General features: G+C 37.8%; 1 protein-coding gene across 2 annotated transcripts in view; it reads right to left on the reverse strand.

Annotated features, from left to right (window-relative positions):
- Nucleotides 1-4,803: 4,803 nt before the first annotated feature.
- FAM172A (family with sequence similarity 172 member A) overlaps nt 4,804-26,348 on the reverse strand; it is a 405,199-nt gene continuing 383,654 nt past the window's right edge. For both annotated transcript variants that reach the window (XM_027605628.2, XM_027605625.2), the window contains one exon: nt 4,804-10,758. In XM_027605628.2, the coding sequence (XP_027461429.1) occupies nt 10,616-10,758 (143 nt within the window). In that variant the 3' untranslated portion in view covers nt 4,804-10,615. The remainder of the gene's footprint in view (nt 10,759-26,348) is intronic.

A 26,348-nucleotide genomic window follows, 5' to 3' on the forward strand; every position in this document is an offset into this window, starting at 1 on the left:
CCACCCAGGTTTGGTAGTTTCTGATTTACTTAGAATCAGTACCGAGAAAAGCCATTCTGAAACTGTGTCAAGAATACATTAAAAAAAAAAAAAGTAATAAATACCTGATAGAGATCTTAGCTATCCCTTCCCCCAAGTCAAAAGGGAAATACCCAGTGAAGGAAGGAAATTTCCGAAAACCCAGATTGAGAGAACAAATGGTAGGCACCCCGGAGTTCAGTGTTATATATCCCAACCCAAATCTCCACAACTTCCCTGCACCAACAAAGGAAAGCCCCATGTCCTTCCCTGAACCTGATCTCTTTTCTTGCTCCTGAACATTAGGAAGGTGAGAATGAAATATTTCATTTATCCAAAGATGGAAGCTCAGTTTATGGAATGAGCTGCCCCAAAATATACCAGCCAAAGACACGCAAACATTATGGAGATATTTTGCTTGAGGGTTCAGATCTAGAATCTGCAAGTCTCTGGGTCACTATTATTCAACAAGTCCCCTTCGCTACCCTGCACACTTCAGCTGGGAAACTTTGTCAACCCAAGTTCTCCCCAGTTTTCGTAGGAGCGTGGCACCCGCAGTTTAAATAGCTCACAGCATGGCCAAGTTTCTCTAGTAGCACAGACTTATCTTAGTATGTGGGCAAAACGACTCTTGAGACCACAAGAAGGACCAAACTATGAGGGAAAATTATCTTTGGAGAGAACTCAGCAGTGATTTTGCACACTTAAAAAAGGGGAGAAAACTTTGTGTAAGCAGCGCTGTGTGAGAAAACAGTCTAAGTTGTTAACCTGTGAAATATTTAATAAAATATTTGTATGTTTTAAGGGATAGGAAAATAGAGTGTTTTGAAGCTACACTGCTACTATACTGAGGGACTCAAGGAAATTTTTCACTGTAATAGGATGCCAAGTAGAGAATAATTTTATCCTGGAATGTATTGTAATCCGTGTTACTCTGCAAAAGCAATTTTGAAAGCGGTTTATAGAGGCTACTTTATGGGGGGGAACCACTTAAAATACGAAGGTTCTCTCCTTTTTTCTTTGTTGGCCCTTTCTGGTAAAGTATGGATTAAGTTGGTTTGAAAGTATATTTGTACAATCAATATTTAATAGAAGTTTGCTTTTGACCGTCTCACCTGCTTTAACCGTATTATTTTCCTCCTCAAAGTCGGTTCAAGAGAGTAGATGACTAGAATGGGGTTCCAGTAGGAGGGAAGAGATTTTACTCAAACCCCAACAAGTGTGGTGAGTTTCAATAAAACAAGGTGCAATTTGAAATCTTTAAAAACTAGTTTTGTCTAAGGAGTGGTGACTTAAGTGTTGCCAGGGAGACCATGCAAGGAAAAAGACGCCACACGGAAGTGATTTTCAGTTCTTGTACTTTGCTTAACGCGACAGTAAAAAAAAAAAAAAAAAAAAAAAAAAAAAAAAAAGAGAAAAAAAAAAAAAGAAAGAAAGAAAGCCAACCAGGAAGACACGCGGACATTTGGAGCTTGGAGTTGAGGTCTGCAAGTAGGAGAAGAGGTAGCGGTGGGTACTGAGCCAGACGCGCCCCCTTTTTAGTGCTGTCAAATAAGTTGCTGTCAGGCTCTTTAGCGACCCGAGGGCCGGGCGCCCCGCTGCACAGCCACCTCCCCGGGGGCGGTAATTAACCAGTACCTGGGCGCACACGACCGATCCGACAGCATCAGCCACAGGCAGAGCCGTGGGGACCAAGGGCCCGGTGGGTCTGGATGTACATTTCTTGGAGCACAGATCTCTCGTGTTTGAGATCACCCCGGGAGAATGTGCTCATAGTACAGAGCTCTTAAACTGGAGCCTGTGTGGAGCTGGCCCGCTAAAGGGTGGTGGTGAAAAGTTAGGCAAAGAATAGTTGTGGGGGTGAGACTTCTACCACCAAAATGACTGAGAGTGGCGCTGCTTTCATCATAAAGTAGATGCAAATTCGGGGAGCAGGGAAATGGTGTGTCAACTCTGGGGCACTCTAACTGATTAACACTGGGCATGGAGCAAGCAAGATTCTCCACCCACAAACTGTATACTTTTTAAATTCATTGTCGCTTTGGGCTCAGATCCTAAGATTTCAAGAGCCAGTTTCCTACGGTGAGGGAGTGGTCGGAGAGAGGAATCAGGCGAGGGCCGGAACTTCGGGGTTCTGGCGGAGGGGAGAGGGAAGGGGGCGGGGGCGGGGGGGGCTGGGCGCTGTCCATGGTGCTGGGAAGAAAACGGCTTCTCTTCGCTGTACCCAAACCAAGATCAGGTGTAAAAAGGGGAAGATAAACCAACAACTCATGCGGCAGGGGATATTTTAATTTCCGCGAATGTGAAAAATACGCATGTGGCTGTATAATTTAAGCAGTACTCTAGGAGTGCTCTGCTCTATCTCCCAGTCTGTACTGTATAGTCAGACAGCAGCGTTAACTGGTCATTATAGGATGGTTTTCTCCTTAAAATGTTCCATATTTCAAAGTAATGTAATCATCAATTTCTGACATACAAAATAAAGAGGAAGGCGGGAAGAAAAAGGGCGATTTGAGACTTTAAACGTATCCAAAGACACTTATTTTCAGATTTGATAGGATATAGAAGCAGAGCATGACTTAGCCTGCTAGATAACATGGATGTATTAAAGTATTAACACTATATAGATCCAATTTCCTTTTAATAATTCTCCGAATTCTACGCTGGCCAAATGCTGCAGTTATATTTTTGTTAGCAAGAATAACAAGAGCGATTTACCTATTGTGGTGTGTGTGTGTGTAAATTTGAAATGGTTAAGATTTCATTCTAAGTTCTAAAATGGTACTCTAACAACTGCCTGCTCTTAAAACAAATTTGATTTCTTAAAAGGTGGCCAGGAAGAAAGTAGGATGCAGATAGAAATTATTTCAAAATGGGGATAAAGAACTAAATGGAAACATAACCTACCTAGTAGGTGAATCACACTTTTGTAAAACACACACACACACGACTTTAAAAATATATACTGTTACACTGGTGTATAAAATACATGTTTTTTTTTTAAAACACAAAAGTGTGTATATCTATATATCCACAAATATATGAAATCATGTAACAAAATTTCAGGTAAACTATTACCTATGCTTGGCCAAATCAGAAATATGAAAAACAGGAAAAAAATTGTCTTAATTGTGTTAATCATGAAAATCTTACTTAGCCTCGGCAACTTGAATCCATGTGACAATGAAGAAGGAAAAGGACAAAAACTCAAACAGCTGACACAATGATCAGCAGCAACTGACAGCATCTCATTTGATATTTGATATCAAGCACTAGATCAATATTTGTGAGATCAATGCAATTTTAATGGTTTTTCTTTCGAAATTGTATGAAAGCCAAATCATGACACTCTGTGCTAGGGTTATTTTTAGAGCTGATTATTCCAGGGGATGATATTAAGTAATTTACTGAGGCAAGGAAAAGAAAAAAACAACTAAAAACCAAAAAACAAAACCACCACAACAAACCATCAATATTTCTTCAGCTGATAAATCCTGATTATCTAAGTACCTAGAGAAGGTGTGAACATTTATTGGAAAAAAGCCATTTATTTAATTATGGTTAAGAAAAACAAAGAAGAAAGTAAGGCTTTGGAAAATTATTTGGAGGTACATGAAGATGAACTGGATCAGAAATATCTTTCTCGCTCACAATGGGATTAGGTGGTAACTTGAGCAACAATAAATGAAAATGATAAAAAGAAAAAATCTAGGCCTTTCAGCTACACAATAGGGATTCAGTGGGAACTAACAGATTTTTCTGTGTCCCAGGCAGAGTAGAAAACTGAGAGCCCTATCTGAAACTCATACACAGCAAGGTTTCTACAAAGGTCAAAAAGAGGGGGGAAGAAAGTAATTAGGTATATGGTATTGTCTTTTATTTTCTTTTGAAGAGTTTATACCTTAAAAAATAACATGCAAATTAATCTAACTCAGAGGTATATAGGTCCTTAATCTATAAATCTTTAAACAGTAATCTAGGAGGGTTCTACACTTTTTCAGTCTTTACTGCTTAAACAGCAGTGTTAACCCATGTGCCTACCAACACATTTTGTTTGATAAAAATGCTAAACTTTATTTATTTGTTTTCACAGATTCAATTTTGAGGAATTTTCACCTAGAGGAATCCAAGACCTTCACCAAACAGCAATTTCTGGGGAGGCAGATGATGGGGGTGGTGCAGAGGGAGTATAAGCAGGTGAACATTTCAGTAAGACAGTAAGACGGTGAGATGTGGTGATTGTGGACAGTGTTCCTGATAAGCAGATGTTTAGGTTTTCAGACTAAAAGAGAAAGAAACTGTCATTCATTTGTAATTCAACTTTGATTAAAAACTTGGGAGAAGTTAGTTTTTCACTTGAAATAATAGGAATATTTTAGGAAATTTCTAATGCCTGACCTAAAGATCTCTCATCTTTGTTCAAGATAAAGAATAAAATACTTCAAAACTATGCAATTTTAAACTTTTTTCCTCAATGTCTCTTTTTTCCTAATGTTTTTCTTGATGGCAGTAAGTTGCCTAATAATGAAACTTAATATATTATTACAAACAGATAACTTCAAATAAAGGGTAATGCATTATATGCTTTTAATAGTGAAATTCACATCTAAGTCCTTTTGCAGGAGGATTAAATAATGCACTGGGTGTATTCCTTAAGTGCCTAGGTAAAGACATATTTTCCAGGATTTTAATGACTCCGTAACAGTCACTCTCTTATGTGTCTCTATGCTCTCTTGTATTTCAAGTCTGGCAGACTGCCTACAAACTAGACACCAACAGTTTAAATCAATTTTTCTTTAATGAAATAAAGCCAATCTTACAAATACACATCACATACAAACAGAATTTACAGACGCAAATGACCTTGAGGCATTTAAAAATATTACAATGCCTTGAAGAATTTGAGTATAAATTTATTTAGAAGAAAATAAGTTTACAAACAATCCTGGTGACCAACATATATTGAGTCCCTACTATGTAACAGGCACTGCAAAGACATACACACACTATATATAATGTTTATTTCTGGTGGGATGGGCATATGTATCCCAAGGAGGGGTGTGTATGTGTACACACACACACATATATATGCATATATACCTATTTTTCTATTAGGTCTTTAAAAAAAAACCTTGAGTTATCTCAAAGAAGGAAATCAACTTTATGGTCAATTGTAGTTAATTCAGACTTCATTTTGACTCATCATAATTTGACAAATAATTTTTTTCCTCATAGCATGGACAGTACTTAGAATTTAAAATTTAGTGTTCCAAAAATGCTGCTCTTCTTAAGCCACTTTGAAGTAATGCTAGTGAGTCTAAGATCCAGATCTACATGTTAATCTCTAGTTTTGCCTTCAAACAGAATTCAGTTACAAAGAACTTGGAAAGATTTTGAATCTATTCAGAAGAGGAAAACTCTTTAATTTTCTGAGGAGTAAAAACTCCCCAAGAAACTTCATATAGCTTCTTAGATTTTGCTTAGCATACGTGATAAAACATTGATTGTTGCAGTTTGGTGACCCATGAAATTTGGGGGTTAGTTTTCTCTTCAGACCAGAGCATATAATTATGCAAATAAAGAGCTGTCACTGATCTAGTGAAATACTCACAAACACATGCACTCTGAAATTGGACAGAAAAGTGAAAATGGTTGGTGATGTGATGGTGCCATGGTTTGTTTTCCTGCCAAGTTTCTATCCAAGTTCATTATTCAAATTGTAAACTTTAAAAAGAGACATATCATTCTTGGGGTGTTGGTTGTCTTTTCATTTCAGATTCTTTGTATTGGTACTGCAGGCTGGTTACAAAGTACAGTTCAACATTATTTTACCTATGACAGTCTCCCATATTACCCTATGTAATGGGCCAAGGAAGAAAAACTTGAACAATCTAGAAAGATGCAGGGCCTCCCTGGATTTTTTTCTAGAAACATGTTTCATCTCTGTTTCAAATAGAACTCAACCCAACAATACAAAGAATATAGTGAAATGTTGTTCACAAATCTCAAGGCAAAGGGCCGGGAAAAGTTGCCTGGAAGGCCTCATGGATTAAGTCAAATTTCCATTTTCAACTTTTTACATTGAAGGGGAAAATACTGGTCTCTGCATGGTATCCTCTTAATGGTCAAACTTGCAGGACGACTTTCTTCTATCTAGCAATTAAAGCCCACTATATAATATTTGGTGACTTTAACCTTTATGGTTCATTTACAATTACCACTCTCTAAAACCATTGTGCTAAGAATTAACAAGAGTTCTTCAATCTAGCCATGCTCTTTGGCATCGAGGTCTCCCAATTCCAAAGTTACCACTGCACAGGCTGTTGCATAATTTTAGATGTCATGGAGAGTCCCACTGATGAAATCTGAGAAGGCTCATGTCAGACCACTGACTGCTAAAGACATCACTACATGAAAGATCAGTGGTGTGAAACTTTAAAAACATTGATCCAAATGAATCAATTAAATCAACATTCATCCCTCCTAAGTGTGAGGTTTAAAACTATCATTGTTGCTTTTTTTTTTTTTACTCTACATAGATTTTGAGATAAACGTTGGAATGCTTTGATGGCTACTTCTATTCTCGAATCTCCGTTAATCGACTTTGTGCTATTTCCTTCTTTTCAACATCTTCCACTCGGTGTACATTCTTTACTTTTAGTACAGTGCATGACAGTTGCAATGCTTTAAATCTAAAACCGCCTAACAAAGCTGACGCTTTAGGTAGGGTAGCTTTAAGCTCTGTGAAGTGTTGATTAAAAACCCTTTCCCAGACTCAAACTGATCTTTTTGGAGATTAATAGAATATTAGATAAAAGGAAGACGAACAATTCAAGAGACTCCCACTCAGTCACTCTATACAAGGAAGGAAGGAAGGAAAGTATTCAATTTTTGAAAGGGAGTACCTCCTGGAGTCTTTTATTTTATATTATTACAGCTCCTAATAAGTAATCATAAAATCACCACTATTATCCTTTTTTTTTTTTTGCCACCCATATTTCAAAGATGAGAATGTCTCACATTTATTTAAAGACATTTTCCCCTATAGAGGTATGGGGAAAGTTTTTGAGAAATTTTTACTTTCTGTAATAGTAATCTTTCTTAAATGAATCAGGATCACAGGAACCTGTCAGTTTACAGTTATAAACTACGATTGTAACAGGAGACACATGTGTTTGGATTGGGACTCCAGATAATCCAGAGAAACATGTGAAAAAATTTAACTTATTAGCCCTGATAATATAGTTAACATATTTTGTCACCCAAACTCTCTCAAAGGAGTTACAGGTTTTAAAGAAGGAAAAGCAGTAAAATAAATGTAAACAGGATATTTTCAGATTAGATGTAAACATCAAGGACCTATATAGGGACTTGGGAGCAATGTAATGTCACTAGATTCCTTCTGGAAAACACATTTCTTTACAGTATATTAAAGTGTACTTTATAAAAGCATAGGCTTAACAATGGGTTCAAATTTCTTTGTAGCTAAGGATATTTTAGATATTAAAAACAAACACCTTAAAAAAGTGCTGGCTTTGTGAAAGGTCCAAGCCAAATAGTAAGTAATCAAGTGAAGTTAGGGTGTTACCTTACAGCAACAGTAATAGTAATAAAAGCAGCTATACGGTTTAAGATATTGATGAATGCTGTTCCATCATTCAAGTTTCTGCTTTTATTAACCTCTGCACACAAATAAATGAACTTCTGAGCAAGAATAATACACCGCTGCTTGTTGGGAAAATTGTTTTTATTTTAAAATGATAAACAGAAATATATATGAAACTCCTGTGCTTTACTTTTTTTTTTCTTTTTGTATAAACAATAATGCAATCCAGGTTGAAGCACAAGGCAGAAACTTGAGAAAACAATTATTACAAATAGATTTTCTCCCCCCTTCAAATATCCATGAAAACTTTTAACGGCTGCATGGTGAGATACCTTTATAAAGTTCTAGAGCCAGCATCTGGCTTTTAAGTTTTAACAGGACTATTTTGAATCTCAGATTTATCAACAACTCCTTCCTTCCCATTCCATTTGCTCTAAGAACTGAGTATATAATTTTTAAAAAAGTCTATATCGTAACTTTAAGCCTCTACTCTCCTAAAAAACCTGTCTAAAGAAACCAAAATGGGAAGATCAGAGCAGAAATACTGTTAACACTTGTCACCTCCAAGCAGGCGGGCTACTACCAACTGATTGTTGTTACTCCAGGAAAATTGAGGTGGATGATATTACTACATTTATACCAACAGATACATAATCAACAGGTTAAAAAAAAATCCTACATTACGAGGAATCTTACACTTATCAGTTGGAGGTCTCGGATGGTTTGCCTAGCTCTCTCCGGGTTGCTGCAGCTCAGATCCACAAGTAGAAATTACATTTGCACAACTTAAGTTTGCAAATAGCTCTCTATAGATGGTTAAACAAGGCTAACAACCCAGTAGTTTTAACGTATTAAAGGCAATTAAACAGTGATTCACTCTAGTTGCAAGTAAAGGTTTTCAAAAAGAGAAGTGAGAAAACCGAAGAGAAGGAACAGGAGTGATTTGATGTCTAAGCTGAGCACGTTTACTTTGCTCTAATTCAGGTGCATAAGCTTCAATAAATTTAGCACTGCACAAGTGCTGATTAAAAAAAAACACATAAAATTAGTTTTCCTGTGAATACTTTCATATAGTCAAAACACCACACAATTTATAACATTTTGAAAAATATATTCAATCCACATCAATTTTCAAATCCTCTCAAAGGAAGGTCCCATTATTGCATACAGTTCACCATTACTTCTAATACAGAAAAGATTGCAGACCAACATGCTTGACATTGTTGGGGTTACACATATTAAGTCATCCAGGCGTGGATAAAATGACGTTTTGATTTTTCCTGTGTTGTTTCTGCTAAAATAATATCAAAAGATACATATATATGACCACTGAAAAAAGATCACTTTAATTTGCCATCATTAAAACTATAAGAACGAATTAATGTACTTACATACCAAACACAGATATTATCAGTTTTAAAACTTGCTGAAATCGGTTCATAATATAAAAACATTTTATCCATGAGGTGGTTATTTTGTTATTTTTCTGAGGAGTCGGACAGTTCTAAGTCATTTTGGGTACATTTTATCACGTCCTCAAATAAGGCATGCATATTGTTTCATATAGTTTAAAAAAGGATGAAAAAATATTAAATTCAGACCATCATCTGCTAGAAACAGAATCTTTACTAGGTAATTAAATTCAAGTAATTAAAAATTGATAATGTTAAGATTTAATATTTGAATTTAAAAGTCAGCAAAATCTTAACTTATTTTACCTCTTATATTTCACAGTGTTGGCCAGATATCAGCTGGATTAAAGTAATTGTTGAAACCCTAGGGCGAAACCCTACAGAGGAAGTGGACTACTAAAAATTATGCCATTGTATTGACAGGAGAAAATCTTTCACACCAGTTCTTTCTTTCCCTTTCTGTTGGAGCAGAAACCTAGAAGAATCATTTTAGTTCCACTTAAGCCTTTCAGAAGGAAAAGGTAGAACAGCACACAGGTTCATTTTCCTGATGACAATAAATACTATCCCTAACAAGGTCTAACTCCATGAAAGCTCAGAATAGATCACGCTAGTTAGGATTATCAACAACAACAAACTTTCTGCACATTAGGATTTAAAAAGCAAAACAAGTGTGTGATCTAAATTACAATGCCACTCAATACACATTATACATTTAAAAAAGTCAATTCTAATGATAAAGTTGGAAATTCCATTGAAAATGGGACCTTTCACAACTTAAAAGATTTGCTCATCATTACGTTTTGGTTTAAACAATCTCTTCTGAAATTCGAGACTTGTGTAAAATCTCATATTCAAAATGGCAAGGATTTTCAGCGGTAATGTGTCATCGGTACTTTATATTTACGCAAAGTTTTTCTTCTGGTCTCGAATCGAAAATAGATTGTTAGAGAACAATTTGCACTCCCAAGACGACATAGCACATCACGGCATTCACGTTCTGAATTTAAAAAAATTTGGCTTTTCTGGGGAGGTTGGGGGGTAAGTTCCTTTAAAAAAAAATGCGTAAGAGGCCCTTAGGGGAAAACCTACCTAAAATGGAAGTTTGAAATCTAGAATAAAAGTTTGCTTCTGTTCGGAGAAAAAACCTGGACATGATTGAGGGGGGCCGGGGGCCGGTGCCAGAGGCGGCTGCGCTGCAGCGGGCGGTAGGACCGCGCAGACGCCGCTCGCCCCGCAGCGCCGGCGCGGGCTCCGTCAGGGCAATTAGAGGCGCGCCGGCCGCGCCGAGCAGGGCGCCGTCAGCCTTAATCTGCGCGCTGACGGGCAGCGCGAAGCCCGAGCTCAGCCCGCAGGAAGCACGACCAGTGAACCCATATTGCTTTGACAGTTGCACTCATCTAGAAATAATGCAAAACGCTATTTAGATGTATATATCACGACCCTGTGCTCTAGGAAGAAAACAATCTAATGAGGGGCTGGGAGTCTGCTCGCCGACAACAAGCAGTTAGGAGACGTGTGGATGCATGCTCGAGTGTGGTGCCTTGGCTTCCCCTCCCCCGTCTCGCTCGTTCTCCTCTTACAGCTCTTCGTGCTTTATTCTGTGGGAGCGCCGCGTCAGAGCCGGCTTGAGGGAACTGGTCTTTGCCTCAGAGGCTTCGGTAAAGAATTTGAAAATAGACGGGAAGCTCTTCCAGGAAGTTAGCTCGTGACGGTCGGTGCCTGCAAAAAAACACAGATTCGGTTACGAGGTGGCCTCGCTCGGTGCCAAGGCACAGGCCGCCCGTCTTCAGCCCCTGGAGCCCGAGCCCCGCCCTCGGAGCCCGCGTCCCCCGCGTTCGGCCCGCGCTCCGGCGCCTGCTCCCCTGCCGGCGCGCGTCTCCAGGCCCCGGGCGCGGCCTCTCCAGGCCACACCTGTGCCCGAGGGTTCACTCTGCTCCCAGGGCCGAGGGCTGTCTACGTCGGCTCACCGCGCATCTCTGCCGGCGGCGCCCGGGGCGGCCCTCCAGAGACCTCCGCCGCCTGCCGCCCGAGCCCCCTTCCCGCCCCTGACGCGAGGACGCGGCTGGTCGCCCCCCGCGGCTTGCCCGAGGCGCGGCCAGGCGGCCCCGGGGCCTCAGCCCCTCCGGGCCAATCGAGGCGCTCGGAGGGAAGGGCCACTCCCTCTCCCGCCTCGAAACCACCCACTTCCCCCGGCTCCGCGCGCGCGCGGGGATTGGTTTCCCCCAGCGCGCGGAATCCGGCTTCTTCACCCACCCTGGAGCACCCACGTTTCTCGCTTCCCAAGAGAATAAAACAAATCGGATTTTTCTTGCCTCTCTCGGAAGCTGTGCTGTTAGACATCATTTGTCCCAGGGAGGTCACCGCGACCAAATTATATGGGATGCTTCATGAAGGTTCAGATTAAAAAAGAGACTGTGCCCAGAAGTGTCCTAGGAGGCTACATTTTTAAAGATTTTAGGGGACAGTTTTAGAAAAGCTAAAAAAAGTGTTTCAAAGCAGTGACTACAAAAAGAGCATTTAGGCCTCCTATTTTGTCAGGAGGAATTGAACTTAGAAAATACAGGTTTAGTTTGTCACTTTACAGGGTTATTTTATTTTACTACAGCTTCTTTCTGTGGCTAAATTTGATACTGATGTACAGTGTTTTTCAAGTCAAACCTCCCTTCAGTTTAACACAGGCAAAAAAAGAAAAAAATAACAGTGATGTAGTCATAAGAACAGATGATATTAATCGCTTTCGACTCCTTGAGATAACATATCATTTTACCAGTCTCTTCATAACAATTTTTTAATTAAAAAATAAAAATAATAACGAAGACTCTGCCATAGAAATAATGAGTGAATAGCTTTGAAACAGCTGAAATCTTTTCCTACATCACTCAATTATGCAGAGAGATACTGCCTGGAAGTCTTGGGATTCAGGGCCTCTGTCTGATACTTTAACATTGTTAATGATAATTCTTTAGTCTGTAATAGTAGGTCATTGCTATGGTTACTCTACAATGGTGCAACACTTTGCTTTCCCCTTCAGCTATTCGCTGAGACCTGGTAACCACATTTGTTGCCTAGCAACAGTTTTGTGACAGTATCACAATCTGGGAGTTACAACAATAAGGATGCTATGGCTGCAGTCGACCAGAGAGCAGAAAGCTACAGTCTGTGCATGGGACTTAGATGTGGGAGCTGGCCCTACTAGAGAACCCCTCTCTTTATAGGTGCCCTCACAAGCATGCTCTCTATCCTCTCCTCTGCAATTTGGCCTTATGAACCTGCATTGGAAACTATGATCCAGTACTGAAGTCATATCCTTGAGAAATACCCTCCAACACTACCGTATTCAGGTTAAAAAATGAGGTCATTTCTTTATCAGCTTACTCATTTTGGGCAAATTTCAATGTTACTCAATGGGAGAGAGAGAGGAGTGTAGTTTTATCCTGGCAAATTCTAAAGTGCCTTGACTTGATTTTGACAAGTCTTCACAGAATTCTGGGGAATAAAAAAATTATATACATGCCTGCCCGCATCAATAGGTGTGCAACTTTCAAGTTCTTTAAAATATATGTAACATCCAGGTATTTGTTATTATTTTTCCACTGATTTATTCATGACAATCCTAAAGAATTCTTTTGAATTTGGAGGCATTTATATTCTCCAAACCCAAGTAAGCAGTTCTAGATAGGCTCAGACAAACCTACTGTGGGTATATTTGAAAGGGGCCCAGTTTCTGGATAGGTTTATGAAATTCCTGTTCCTATTTCTATGGTGCTTGCAAATCTAGTTTCATTTCAATAACTAATTGCACTTATGATAAGATACCTTAAAATCAATTGTATTTCTTCCTTTTGAAAGACTATTCTCAGATGCATACTACACGGCAACACCCATCCCCAAAAACAATAAGAAAAGAAAGAAAGAAAAAAAAAAAGGTGTTAATTGTCTTCTTTTCCCTCTCATTTTCCATGCTTCCAGACTCATTTGGCATTTCCTCCATAGTGATCACACTTACACTTACTAGTGTTACCAAGGCTATGATCAATTTGTAAGCTTTCTCAGGGAATTCTTCTCATAATTCCTCCCACCCCTTGAAAACCAATTCAATCTAGGAATCTAGGGGGACCTAAGGAGTCAATGGTCTGAAGCAATTTTAACTCCTTTATTTTTTCTTTCCTGGTGACAATCTTTCTGAAAGATGAACAAATTTCCCTGGTGATAAAATCACCACAAAGGCTTTTTAGTTTTAGCTTACGATTACTCTCTGCTTGATTAGTCCTGGGCTGAAAAGACCAAAGTTCCTGAGATAACTGAGTACCTGCACTGGCTCTCAACATTTACCCCTGCAATTTAAGAGTATAAATAATGAGAATGTGTGCTCTGTCAGACGAAGGGAAACTGCTGGGAGTAAAGGTAATAAGTAAAGTGGGTTAGAAACTGAACTATAGAGAACTGAGTGGGGGTGGGAGAATTCTCCCTAAACTAAGGAGTAGTAAAGTGAGTATTTTATACAAGTGGCTTTCTTTTAAAAAATTTTCAAAGTAGGTTTTTAATAATTTTATTAAAATAGCAGTTGGAAGTTAGGTAACTGCATTTCCACCTGGGGCTGCATATATACATTTCAAGAACATGTCTGGAGACGATTTTTGAAAAGTCAGAGCCAAAGTTCAATGAAAAAATTTACAAATTAATATGAATATCTATCCATAGCAACGCTTAGAGAATGGAAACTTTTGAGAGCAGCTTTCTAGTAGTTAAAAAATACACCACTTTAGGAAAAATTATCCCATCAGGACAGAAACACTAGACCATTACATTATCTATTCATAAAAGGATATAAAAGTGGAAAATACAGGCCAATCAAAAAAGCAGCCATATATTGAGAAACTGTAATGTGTAGGTAATATGGAAAATCATTTCAAAATAACTTAACCATGTTATTTAAAGGATATAAACATGATTCCTAGTTTTTCCTCTAGCACAACTTTACCCTAATCAAAAGCTCCTTTTTTTAGGGACTATGAACTTGTTTCCACTTTTCAGACCCCTAATCTAGAGAGGTTCCCACAGTAGAGGGAGTAAAGGGTTTCCCATATTAAATACCCGCCATGTTCACAGGGAAAGATTTTTGTATCTTCTTGGATTGGCAGGTTTGTTCTTTCTGGATAATTCACCTTTGGGGCAAATTTAGTTTCCTACTCCATAGAATCAATTCAGTATCAAAATAAAAAGTACAGGGTCTCAGTGCTTCATTACAAAAAAGTGTCTTTGTTCAGTCTCAATAAGTGATTCTAAACGGGCATGGTAGTGGCCCCTGGGGCATTCTGGAAATTTGTAGGGATATTTTTGGTGGTCAAGATGATTGGTAAGAACTATTGGCATTTAGAGGAAGGAGGCCAGGGAAGCTGGAAATCCTGCAATTTGCAGGGCAGTAGAGTGCAATGAAGAATTGTTTTGCATCCCACATGGTTTTCTTTCCTCTTTTCTTTCTTCTTCTTCCTTTCTTTCTTTCTTTTCTTTCTTTCTTTCTTTCTTTCTTTCTTTCTTTTTCTTTCTTTTTCTTTCTTTTCTTTCTTTCTTTCTTTCTTTCTTTTTCTTTCTTTCTTTCTTTCTTTCTTTCTTTCTTTTCTTCTTTCTTCTTTCTTTCTTCTTCTTTTCTTCTTTCTTTCTTTCTTTCCTTTCTTTCTTCTTTCTTTCTTTCTTTCTTTTTCTTTCTTTCTTTTCTTTCTTTTTCTTTCTTATCTTTCTTTCTTCTTTCTTTTTCTTTCTTTCTTTCTTCTTTCTTTCTTTCTTTCTCTTTCTTCTCTTTCTTTCTCTTTCTTTCTTCTTTCTCTTCTTTCTTTCTCTTTCTCTCTCTTTTTTCTTTTCTCTCTCTCTCTCTCTCCTTCCTTCCTTCCAAGATTTTATTTATTTGAGAGCACATGAACATGGGGGGAGGGGCAGAAGGCGAGGGAGACGCAGACTCCCCACTGAAGAGGGAGCCCCACACGAGGCTCAATCCCAGCACCCTGGGATCATGACCTGAGCCAAAGGAAGATGCTTAACTGACTGAGCCACGTAGTCCCCCTCCCCCACACCCCACCATGGTTTTCAAATGTTCCACCAGCTATTCATGTAGTTGAAAACCCTGTTTATAATTATATGGGCTTAGAATGTCGATGTGTTTAACCAATACTCTCAAAGTACTTTTGGCATCATTTTAACATATACAGAATTTTCTAGGAATCTGACACCATGTAAATTGAAGGGATTTTGTACTTTATGTTGTTCAGAATATTAATAAGCAAGAGTGGTTTATATAATTACCAAAGTGATTTACCATATGAGAAAAATCTCATCACTGATGGCATCACTGCCCATGAAGCTTGAGTCACTGATAAGCATACCCACATTAGCCTGCATTTGTAGCTGTTGAATCCACAGTGATTTTATGTACAGAACTAAGTATCTGACTACTATATTATGCCTTCTTATGTAGATTTTCTAGAGCACTTAAAATGTTGATATGCATATTATTTTTTATTATGAGCTACTTTTCTTTTATTCCTTCTATGTGTTAACTAGAGCATTATAATAATTTAGCTATCTTAAAGTAGGTGGATCATGTTATCTTTAGAATTCATTTCAAGATAGTACAAGCACTACATAATATTTGTTTTAGGGGAGATATTTAGATGATCAAGTGTCAGCTTAAATAAAAATGAATAGTTAATTCTTTTTTTTTATATTAGAGATTAATTTTCCCTATAGTCTGAACCCTACTCTATCTCTTTTATCCTATGCAGAGTAGAAAATGCCTTTTATTTCTCTTAATGTTCCTTCCATAAATATTGTTTGTCAATGATGTTATTCACTGTGAAATAACCAAAAGGCAGAGGACAGGGGATCCTCCATAAAATACACTGAATATTTATCCTTTACCTATTCTTGTTTTAAAAAAATGAATTGTAGCAAATTTCAAAGTGGTAAAGATAGCACACATGGTCAAAAGGATTAGAAACTTAAAGTATGAAGTATGAGACTGTAAATCATATGAGAAAGATCAAATTGCTAAAATGTGTCATTTGTTTTCCCCAAAGACTATATATTTTAAAAAAGTGTCTTGTAATGGAACTGAGAAAGAGGGAGGCTACATTTATATAATAGCATTTAGAAATTAAACAAAAATCGTTGGAAATAGCACTGAGAGTGGAATGCTTAAAGAATAGGGTAAGAGAGAAGAAAACATTGCTGTATCTTCTGTCTTGTCTATTTCCTTTACTTCTTCCTGTGATGACTTCAATCCAAGTGTTTCTTACAAGTCTGCCTTGTCCACACTCCTCTTCACTTGATCTTAGTGCTTACATTTTTTTGGGCAAAAACTATGCCAAAATATGCTAGTGAGTTAGCAGCCAAAATCCTGATGTTTACTTTGGCAGATGTAGACTAGTCTGAAGCTGTACCTCATTTTATGCAGTAGATGTCTTAAAAAGTTATATGTAAATAGAATTTCTGTAAATAGAATTTCTTTAAAGGAAGAAGTGGGTTATTTACCTCTTCAGCGAATCTTTTAATAAAGCGAAGAAATGTCTGGGAAAGCAAATAATCATTCTTCAAGTGATATCACACATACACACGTATGCATGTGCAGATCCACACACCACACACACATCAAATTTGCCAGAGATGAGGTTTACTAGTATAATGATGGACAGTCTTAAGTTCTCACCAAAGAGATAATTTAGAAGAATTTCTTGGTCAGCTATTTGCTATTCTAATTATTGCTAGTCACCTTATTTTACATGGCCCTAGACCAAAAGGTCATGGAATAATTTCAACAATCTACGCATAATTTACATTTTTACAGTCTGGCTTAGAATAGGGAATATAACTGTTGACAGAGTCACTTTTGAATGCAAAATATGATTTTTATGTCTTTGTTCTGGGGCACGGGAAACTAGCACGTGCCCCTACTCTCTCACTGACATTCCCCAATCCCTCCCCCCACCAAAAGAGTTGTTGTTTTTTTTAAAGCCAAAGGTAATGAATAAATTTTGTTCCCTAAGATAAAGGGGGAAAGAAAAAAAAAACCTAGAAAGATATGAAACATTAATATTAACAAGATAACATGTCTATGATACCTTCAAAATGACAAGGTTTGATTTAAAAAAAATTGATCTTTAACAAGAAAAAGAAATATGGGCAATTAGGAAGTAATGAAGACCCTGTCAATATAGCTATGTTGATAATAACAGGTAAGGGAATTCTTGAGAAAATCTAATTTATAAAAATCAAGAGGTCTGTAATATGCATTACTGAGTCCCACTGGGATTAACTAATGAACTTATGAGCTCACCAGCAGTTATTTTTAGAGAGTTATAAAGAATTAGAGAAATACCAGAGCACTGAAAAATAATGTGCCTTCTAAAAAGAAATAAAATGTAACTACTCAAACTCATTTTAAAATGAATTCTAGAGCTTCTAAGAAGAACATCATTAACCACCCGCCCCCCACAACTTACCAACATTTGAACAGAGAAGGGCTCCTAATGGAGACTCTCCCAAGTTAGAAGGCGAAAGTGTGAGACTCAGCCACTGTTGGGAGTAGTAAGTGGAGTGAGCTGTTCATCGGGACTGTGTGAGGGAAATGCCAAGAGCAGCTTAGTAAACATGCTGCATTGCCTTGTGAAATTGTGTAAGAAGTAGGCAAATCTCTTTGCATTGCATGGAAAATGCAATACGGTTAAAGCTGAAATTGTGTGTTGAGACCTGAAGGCAAGTTGTCAAGCTTAACCAGAAATAAGAGACAGGCTGAAACAAAGACATAAACTCAGTGTTAGAAACTTTTGGGTCACATGCAGCTTCTGGGCATCCTGTCCTTTCCTTCACCTTCTCTCCTAGATTTCTCACCTATGGAAGGGGACTTGGGGGAGAGGTGGGGGCTGGGTACTGCACAGGGCATCTCAAGACCCAGGAAACAACTCTGGGCAGCAAACTTACTCTTAGGCAGAGTAGACAGCCTGCAGTAGCTGTGGGTCTCTGACATTTAACCTAGAAGACCTCTCTCTCTAATCAACCGCTTAACCAATAAAAAATGGATACATTTTTATTGCTTCAATTGCCTATCAAACCCAGACAGCCGGTGTAGAAGTGCTTTCTTTGGTTTTAATTCTTGTCTCATGTAACACTCCTAATGTTGCCACAAGGCCTGACCTCCAGAGATACCGTTTCCCTTTCAAAATCTGAGTCTAGGTTTGGGCAAATGCTCCCTTTTTCCAGTTTCCCTTTGTCATTTTCCAAAGTAATTTTACTAAGGGATTGTAAGAGGATAGAGTCCTGGACAAGGGAATGCGAAGAACCACAAATACAGTCATTTCCATAAGTACAGGTTCCCAATTCTATTATTCCCAACACAATCATCAGCAAAGAGCTTTACTGGACTTCATTTTTTAAAACAGTGCTCTGTCCAGCAGGGCTGGTACAACCTGACAGGTATCTTGTCAGGCTTCCCTTTCTCCTGGCTTCTCTGTCTGTTACTAGATAGATACCAATGACTTATGGCTGCTAGTTTGACTCTCCATGTATCAGGGGAAGGTGAGGAGCTGGGGAGTGGGGAGGGAGGGAGGGAGGGAGGGTGAGAGAGAATGAACTGCAAAATACTTTCCTTACTTCAAACCAAACCAAACCATTTACTAGTTCAAATATCCAAATCTTTTGTGGTCCTCCTTTCTCAAACGTGGAGTCTACTCTAAATGATATATTTTGTGGGCAGATAGTTTTTCCAGAGGTTCTGTGATTGATTAATTCATACATTCATACATGTATTTATTATATGCCAGGCACTATTTCGTGGGGCTGAGGATACAGTGGTGAGGAAGATAAATAAATGCACCACTCTTGTAGCATATTGCTAGCGCAGATGACAGACAATAAACAAGTAAACCAGCGAACATGATAATTTTGGAGAGTCAGAACACTGTGAAGAAAACACAGCAAGGGGATGTGAAGAGAAAGAGGCAGGAAGATGTGGTGGGACGAGGAGAGATGGTCATCAGTGTAGACGAGGTGAAGACTTCTGACCTGAGACCTGAAGGGCAAGGCAGACAAAGGTCTGGGGGCAGAGTGCAGTCGGCAGAGTTCTGGAGGAGCAGGAGCAGAGGCTCTGAGGAGGAAAGAGCTTGTCACAGTTGAGGAACTGAAACGCTAGAGTGACGGGAGCACTGTGGGTCAGGGGAAGTGGTAGAAAATGATTCAGAGGTGGGCAGCCTCCAAGCCATAGGAGGTATCGAAGGCCGTAGTGAAAGGTTTGGCTATTATTCCAAGTGCAGTGAAAGGGCTGTTTGCAGAGTTCTGAGCAGAGGAGAATTAAATGTGACTTGTGTTTAAAAAAAGAAGACAGGTTGGTATGTGAATGGTGGATGGATTATGGGGAGTTAGAATGAAGGACTGCGTTTACCCTCATTGCATTTATCGACTCCACCCACCTCTAGAGCGTTCTCTGGGGCACACTCTTTGGAGTATAAAATCCACTTACTGATAGTTCACATAAATAAATTAATGATATAGCAATAGTAATATGCAGTAAGAGTTGAAAGAGACTAATAAAATAGTATTTCCAAGAACTGAATACAAAATGGAGTTGAACTAGGAAAAACGGTTTCCTAACAATTTTGCTCCTGTGATTGATGCTGATAACTCTGCTTTCTCAGCCCTTAGAAGCACTGTTGTGTGTGGAGGGAAGATACTGGGAAGGCGAATATGCTGTCACAGCATTCCATTTCTGCAAGCAGTCCAGAGGAGACTGCTGGGTTTTCTCTTCACACAGGCATTTCCCCGGAGTTCTTCATTTCTATGAATGGACACAACATTCTCTTAACTACTGCAGCTCAAAGCCTCTCAGCCATCTTTGATTTTTCTCCTCCCTTGTTTGTGGTCTCCTGATCCAGTTACCAACTCCCAGCGATTACACCTTAGCAAAGTTTTTCTAGTCTCCTTCTCCTTTTCTAATCCCTCTGTTATCACTCTAGATTTAATGACCTATCATTTAGAATCTTGAAACTTCCTCCTAACCCATTTCATTGCCTTCAACCTCTCCTCCTCTATTTTGTACCTCACTTGCTACCAGATGAAAAATTCTAAAGTATCATTTGTGTCACATGCCTCTTTCTCTGTTCAAAAATATCCAATAGCTCTCCATAATCTATTAAATCAAGTAGAAATTCCTTAATATGGTTTAAAGCGCTTCATTCTCTGGCTCCAGCCTTCTATTCTGAGTTTATTTCTCAATTCTTCTATAGGTATCCCCTATCCTCCCAGGACCTGCTCAATTGACATTTTTAAAACCTTTTCAAAATCTCAGGGACTGGACATCTGTGATTCTGAAGTTCAGCCAGAGAAGAAATTATCATTGTAAAGTTTTGAAGAGGCAGGGGTCAAACTTTATTCATTTTGAATGCAGATTGATAAATACACCTTACATTGAAGTGTATGTTAGCTTTTGGAGTTAAGAAATAAATTTCTCTAAAATTGGAATATAATGACAGTTGGATACTCTATAACTAAAAGCTGAAGGAAGTAGAATGTTTTTCTTGCTCTCTTCAAAAAACTGATGAGGTGATGATCCACAGTCCATTAGCCACTAGTTGATAAGCACTGACAAATACTCAAAGTATCTTCCAGATCTCTTTAGCTAAAATGTTGTGCTTATCTAGTAAACACAATTTGCTAGCATCAAAAGAGGTTTAGATAAGTGTCAGAACTGAGGACTCTAGAAAACTTTAACTGTAATTGTTCGAGAGCTTGTATTCCCAAGATGTAGTTGGCTTGGTCTAAATTTAGATGCAGATAGAAACATACCAAATATAAAAGAGTAAAGATGTGTAAAGGACCCTGGGTAAAATTTTATTCAATAGTTTCATTTCCAGATAAGAAATATAAAGTTAAGAGAGGTTGTGATAAGCCAAAGGCACGCAGACATTTTGCCCTAATATAGTCAATATTTACAAATCAGTAAAACCTTGGAATAGTAAAAAATTTCAGAAGATGTGTGTCTGATTGCTAAGATCCAGTTCAGTATTTACTTCCTCTAATAAGCTGTCTTTGGTTAGCTTTATCCCATAGTAGCTACCCCCTTTCCTTATGTTTCAGTATTTTGTATACAGTGTATACTATACTGTCATATACCTGTTTTGCTTAACTAGTTATTTCATGTATGAAAAATACCTTGCTTTATCTCCAAATCCTTTGGTGGGGGATAATGCTTCAAAACATTTTAGTCCAGAAATCATGGTTGAGGATTAATAGATGTTTGTTATATAAACAACTGCCTGGAACAGAATTCACCAGAAAACTGATGCTTATTAAATGCTATTAAAATTTAATAAAGCATGGAATCATAAGCCTTTTCTGTGATTTTTGCACTATTTTAATGATAATTCCCATTTTGAAATTAGGGAAAAGGAGGCATACAGAAGATCATGGCAGTAAAAACTTGTGAATTTAGAAAGCAAAGTGCTACTGGTATTCTGAATACGCAGATAAACTACTATATGAATTTTTGTAACCACATCATCATTTGTATTGCTTTGTCAGGCTTTCAAAAGGAGACATGTTTGTTTCGCGGCCAACAAAGGGAGCAAGAAAGCAGAGAGTCAGGAGGAGGTAGTAAAGTAGTCATAATAGACTGCCCAAGTTACTTAAATTATTTTGAATTACACTAAAGCCTATAGGCCAATTTGGGGAGAACTGATATATTTACAATACCGAGTGTTCCAATCAATGAACATTACATATTTTGCCATTTATTTAGATCATCTTTAATGCTTCTTAATAAGGCTTTATCATTTTCTCCATAGAGAATTTGAACTTCATTTTTAATTAAGCTAATAAGTACACTTTTTATTTTGAGATAATTGTAGATTCATAAGCACTTATAAGAAATAACAGATTCATCCTGTGTCCCTTTTATACTTTTCCTCAATAGTAGCATCTTGTAAAACCACATTATAATATGACAGTGCTCTAGTTAAGATACAGAACATTGCCATCACCACAAATATAACTCATGTACCCTATTATAGCCATGCTCACTTCTCTTCCAGCCCCTCCCTCACCCTGGCAACCACTAATCTGTTCTCCATTTCTATAATTTTGTCATTTCAAGGAAGTCATATAAATGGAATTATACAGTATGTAACACCTTGGGATTGGCTTTTTCATTCATCTTAGTTCTTTGGAGATTTATCCAGATTGTTTTGCATCAATAACTTGTTCCTTTTTATTGCTAAGTAGTATTCCATGGTATGGATGTACTACGGTTTGTTTAACCATTCACCTGTTGAAGGACATCTGGATTGTTTCCAGTTTTTTGGCTACTATGAATAAAGCTGCTATAAACATTCATGTACAAATTTTTGTGTGAGATAATCTTCATTTTTCTGGGATAAATGCCCAAGAGTGCAACTGCTGGCTAAATATTAGTTACATGCTTAGTTTTTAAAGAAACTGCTACACTATTTTCCACAGTCATTGTACCACCAGATGGTCAACCATGTCAATGTAACTGAGTTCCAGGAAAAACTTGGACACCAAGGTTTAGGTGAGCTTCCCTGATTTGCAATACTCCATGTGTATTCTCACACATTGTTGCTGAAAAAAGACAGCACTGTTTGTGACTTGACTTGAAGAGGACCACTGGAAACTCATCCTTGGAACTTTCCTACACTGTGCCTTAAGTGTCTCTTCCTCGACCGATTTTAATTTTACCCTTTTGCTATACTAGACTGTCGCTGTGACTATAACAGCTTTCAGTGACTTCTGTGAGTACCTCTGGCAAATGCTCAAACCTGAAGGCAGTCTCAGGGACATGCGCTTACATTGGTATCAGAAGTGACAGTGGTCTTGGGGACTCTAGAAGTTTGTATCTACAAAAACATCTTGCTGGGCTTTTGACAGGAATTATGTTAAACCTGCACAGCAATTTGGAGAGAAAGAACATCTTTACTATGTTGAGTGAATCTTCGAACATGACGTATTTCTTAGCTTTATTTTTTAGTACAGCATATTTGGCGACACTACTATAAATGGATCTTTAACTACTTGTCATTGGCATATAGAAAGACAATTGACTTTTTTATTTTTTTTAAGTTTTTTTTTTAAGATTTTATTTATTTTTGTTGACAGAGAGATAGAGAGCACAAGTAGGCAGATAGGCAGGCAGAGGGAGAGGGAGAAGCGGGCTCCCCGCTGAGCAGGGAGCCCGACGTGGGGCTCGATCCCAGGACCCTGGGATCACGACCCGAGCCGAAGGCAGCCATTTAACTGACTGAGCCACCCAGGAGCCCCGACAATTGACTTTTGTATAATGATTCTGTACCCCAGCAACCTTGCTAAATTATACATTTCATCCACATGATTTATCTACAGCCTTTGAATTTTCTACATAAATAATCGGATCATATGTGAAAAACTTAAGTTTCTTTTTCTAATTCTTTTAGCTTTTACTTCCTCCAGTTATAAATTAAGGAAAACTTTTAAAAAATAGCCTCAAATGTATTTACACCACTAATTATTGAGATGAATAAGATATCACATGAAGCAAATTATTATAAATAATATAAAACTGGCATGAAATGACCACATTTTTGATTTTGATTGATTTCTTGATGTTAGACTTACAAAAGACCTAGCTCTGTCAGGTAATGTCATCTAGTTGCTGACTGTTGGTCATGAAAGTTCTCTGTTACCTTATAACAGACACTGACAGCTTCTGGGGTGTCAGTTATGCTCCTAACAATGTGATTTCTTTTCATCCTCGTTAGTAATGTAGAAACAGACTATTTTTGTTACCTTCAGCCTCCAAGTCTAGAGTTACCTTCACGCTGTCTGGTAATACTTTAATTTCCTTACCAGTTCTCTTCCCCAAAGATTTCCTCTCTGAATATCTTAAGAAAAAAAAAAAATCCCAGGATGCAACTGCGTTGTACATGGCAAGAATCTTTAAAGGATCCCAAACTTATTGACACAACAGCATTAATACATAAAGAATAACATCTTCCATTAAGATAAAGATGGACTGATTTTTAATTAAATACATATATTCACAAATATGTAAACATAGCAAATTCCTACTATGGACTAGTTTAGAAAATGACATGGAAACATATTACACAGGACTGAATACTAAATACCACATAATATTTCAGATTATCAGGATAGGGAAAATTCATGAGCACTCAAATTAACATTAAGTTCCCCTAGGGACTTATTTACAATAAAGATTGAACAGAACTAGATACGGCTAAACAATTACTAGAAAGAGTTATGAAAATTATTTACAATTGTAATCCTTATTGCATTTATACTGAACTTTATCCTAAAAATATTTCAAAACTCGAATTGGGCTTCCCATATAGATTTTTGTGCAACTGTCCAGAAGACTTCTAGACTGAAATCTTTCATTATTGTTCAAGGAACTTCTTCTCAGGAATTAAATTTACTTCTGGGTTTGTAAGAACTCTTTCTTTTTCCTTTTCTTTCTCTTTCTTTCTTTGTTTCTTTGTTTCTTTGTTTCTTTGTTTCTTTCTTTTTTCTTTCTTTCTCTTTCTTTCTCTCTCTCTCTCATTCTTTCTCTCTCTCTCTTTTAGAGACAGAGAGAGGGAGGAGGGGGAGGAGGAGAGAGAGAATCTTAAGCAGGCTCCACGCCCAGTGCAGAGCCCAACTTGGGACTTGATTTTGACCCTGAGATCATGATCTGAGCTGAAATCAGGAGTTGGACACTTAACTGAATGAGCCACCCAGTCGCCCCTAGGTTTGTAAAAACTTTTAATTGAGGTTTGAGATGCTGTAATGGATGGAAAGTATATTTTACATGTGTTACAGAATTTGGCAAGTACGTATTATTCCCCCTTCTTTGTTTTGTATTCTGGCTCTAAATAACATTACAAATTTAATTTAATTATAAATATAATTTTAAAAAGTCCTCCCCCAAGTATTTTATTATTTAAATATTTTATTTATTATTTTATATAGAGAGAGTCTGACTAGGGGGAGGGGCAGAGAGAGCAGAAGAGAGAGAATCCTAAGCAGACTCCACACTGAGCTAATATGGGACTCGATTCTAGGACCCTGAGATCCTGTCCTGAGCCAAAATCAAGAGTTGGGCACTTAATCGACTGAGTCAGCTAGGCACCCCATCCCCCAAGTATTTTAAAATCAGGGTGAGAATTATTACTTGGATCTTTTTAAAGTAGCAATGGATAGGCATTATTTCCCAAAGAATCTCAAATATATCCTTTGGGTATCACTACTAGGTGGATAGAATCTATTATTTTATTTCTATTCCACAGACAAAATTTAAAAAGTCATGCTGATGGGAAAGCCCATGAATCCACTTACAAGGTTAGCTAAGGTGGAGGATTAATCTGCACAGTAAAGAAGAAAGATGTTGATTATTGAAAATAAGACGTCTTCAGTTATCAGATTTCAATGCTTCTGGGTCAACAATTTATATCCATTAGTAGAAAAATGAAGACTGTGGTAAACTTGCCTAAAAGAAGCTGCATCTGAAGGAAAACCTACATTATCAAGACAAAAGTACTTTAGGAGTCCCATTATTAAAGAATGCTATAACCCATTTACTAGAAAAATATATTTACAAATTGTGAAAAGGGGGGGCTAAAAATTATACACCTTTACAGTGATTTAACAGTGAAAAATTTTAATAATATCATTATGTAAGAAAATAGTAGCAGAGTTACTTTTGCTTGTTTGTTTGAGAGTTACTTATCCATATCTGTTACTGGAGAAGCAGGTGAGATGACTTGTATATCTATATTATCGTAGGGTAGAAGAAGAAGGAGTGAAGAACAAAAGGCGTTGGAGAAATAGGATAAAGGCAGGAACAAGGTGAGATTACAACCTAGTGCCGACTAATACAAAGACCTGTACAACTGACAGACGATGATCGAAATCTGACTGCACTTCCTGTTGACCAATACAAAGAAGGTTACACAACTGATCATGATGCACTGTATCTAGGTGTGAAGAACAGCTGTTTTTTATACCTGTGTCCTTCGTGCAGACTTACGCTACGACACTACAGAGCAACTTGGGAGAAGTCCCTCAGAGGACATCCAAATAAGGTTTTCAGGTGACCGACAGTCCGTAATACTCTGGCTTGTTCAAGAGAAAAATTAATCATGTCTAAAGGAATGGATGGACAGTATCTCCTTGATACAACTCTATTATTTTTTAGATAATTGTATTATTTGTATTTTTCACCAATAAGATTTGAGCAACAGAATTGTTGCTGAGGTTACATTCTCTGGCAGAACTTGGAT

The sequence above is a fragment of the Zalophus californianus genome, chromosome 5 (genome assembly GCF_009762305.2).
Source record: "Zalophus californianus isolate mZalCal1 chromosome 5, mZalCal1.pri.v2, whole genome shotgun sequence".
Taxonomy (NCBI): domain Eukaryota; kingdom Metazoa; phylum Chordata; class Mammalia; order Carnivora; family Otariidae; genus Zalophus; species Zalophus californianus.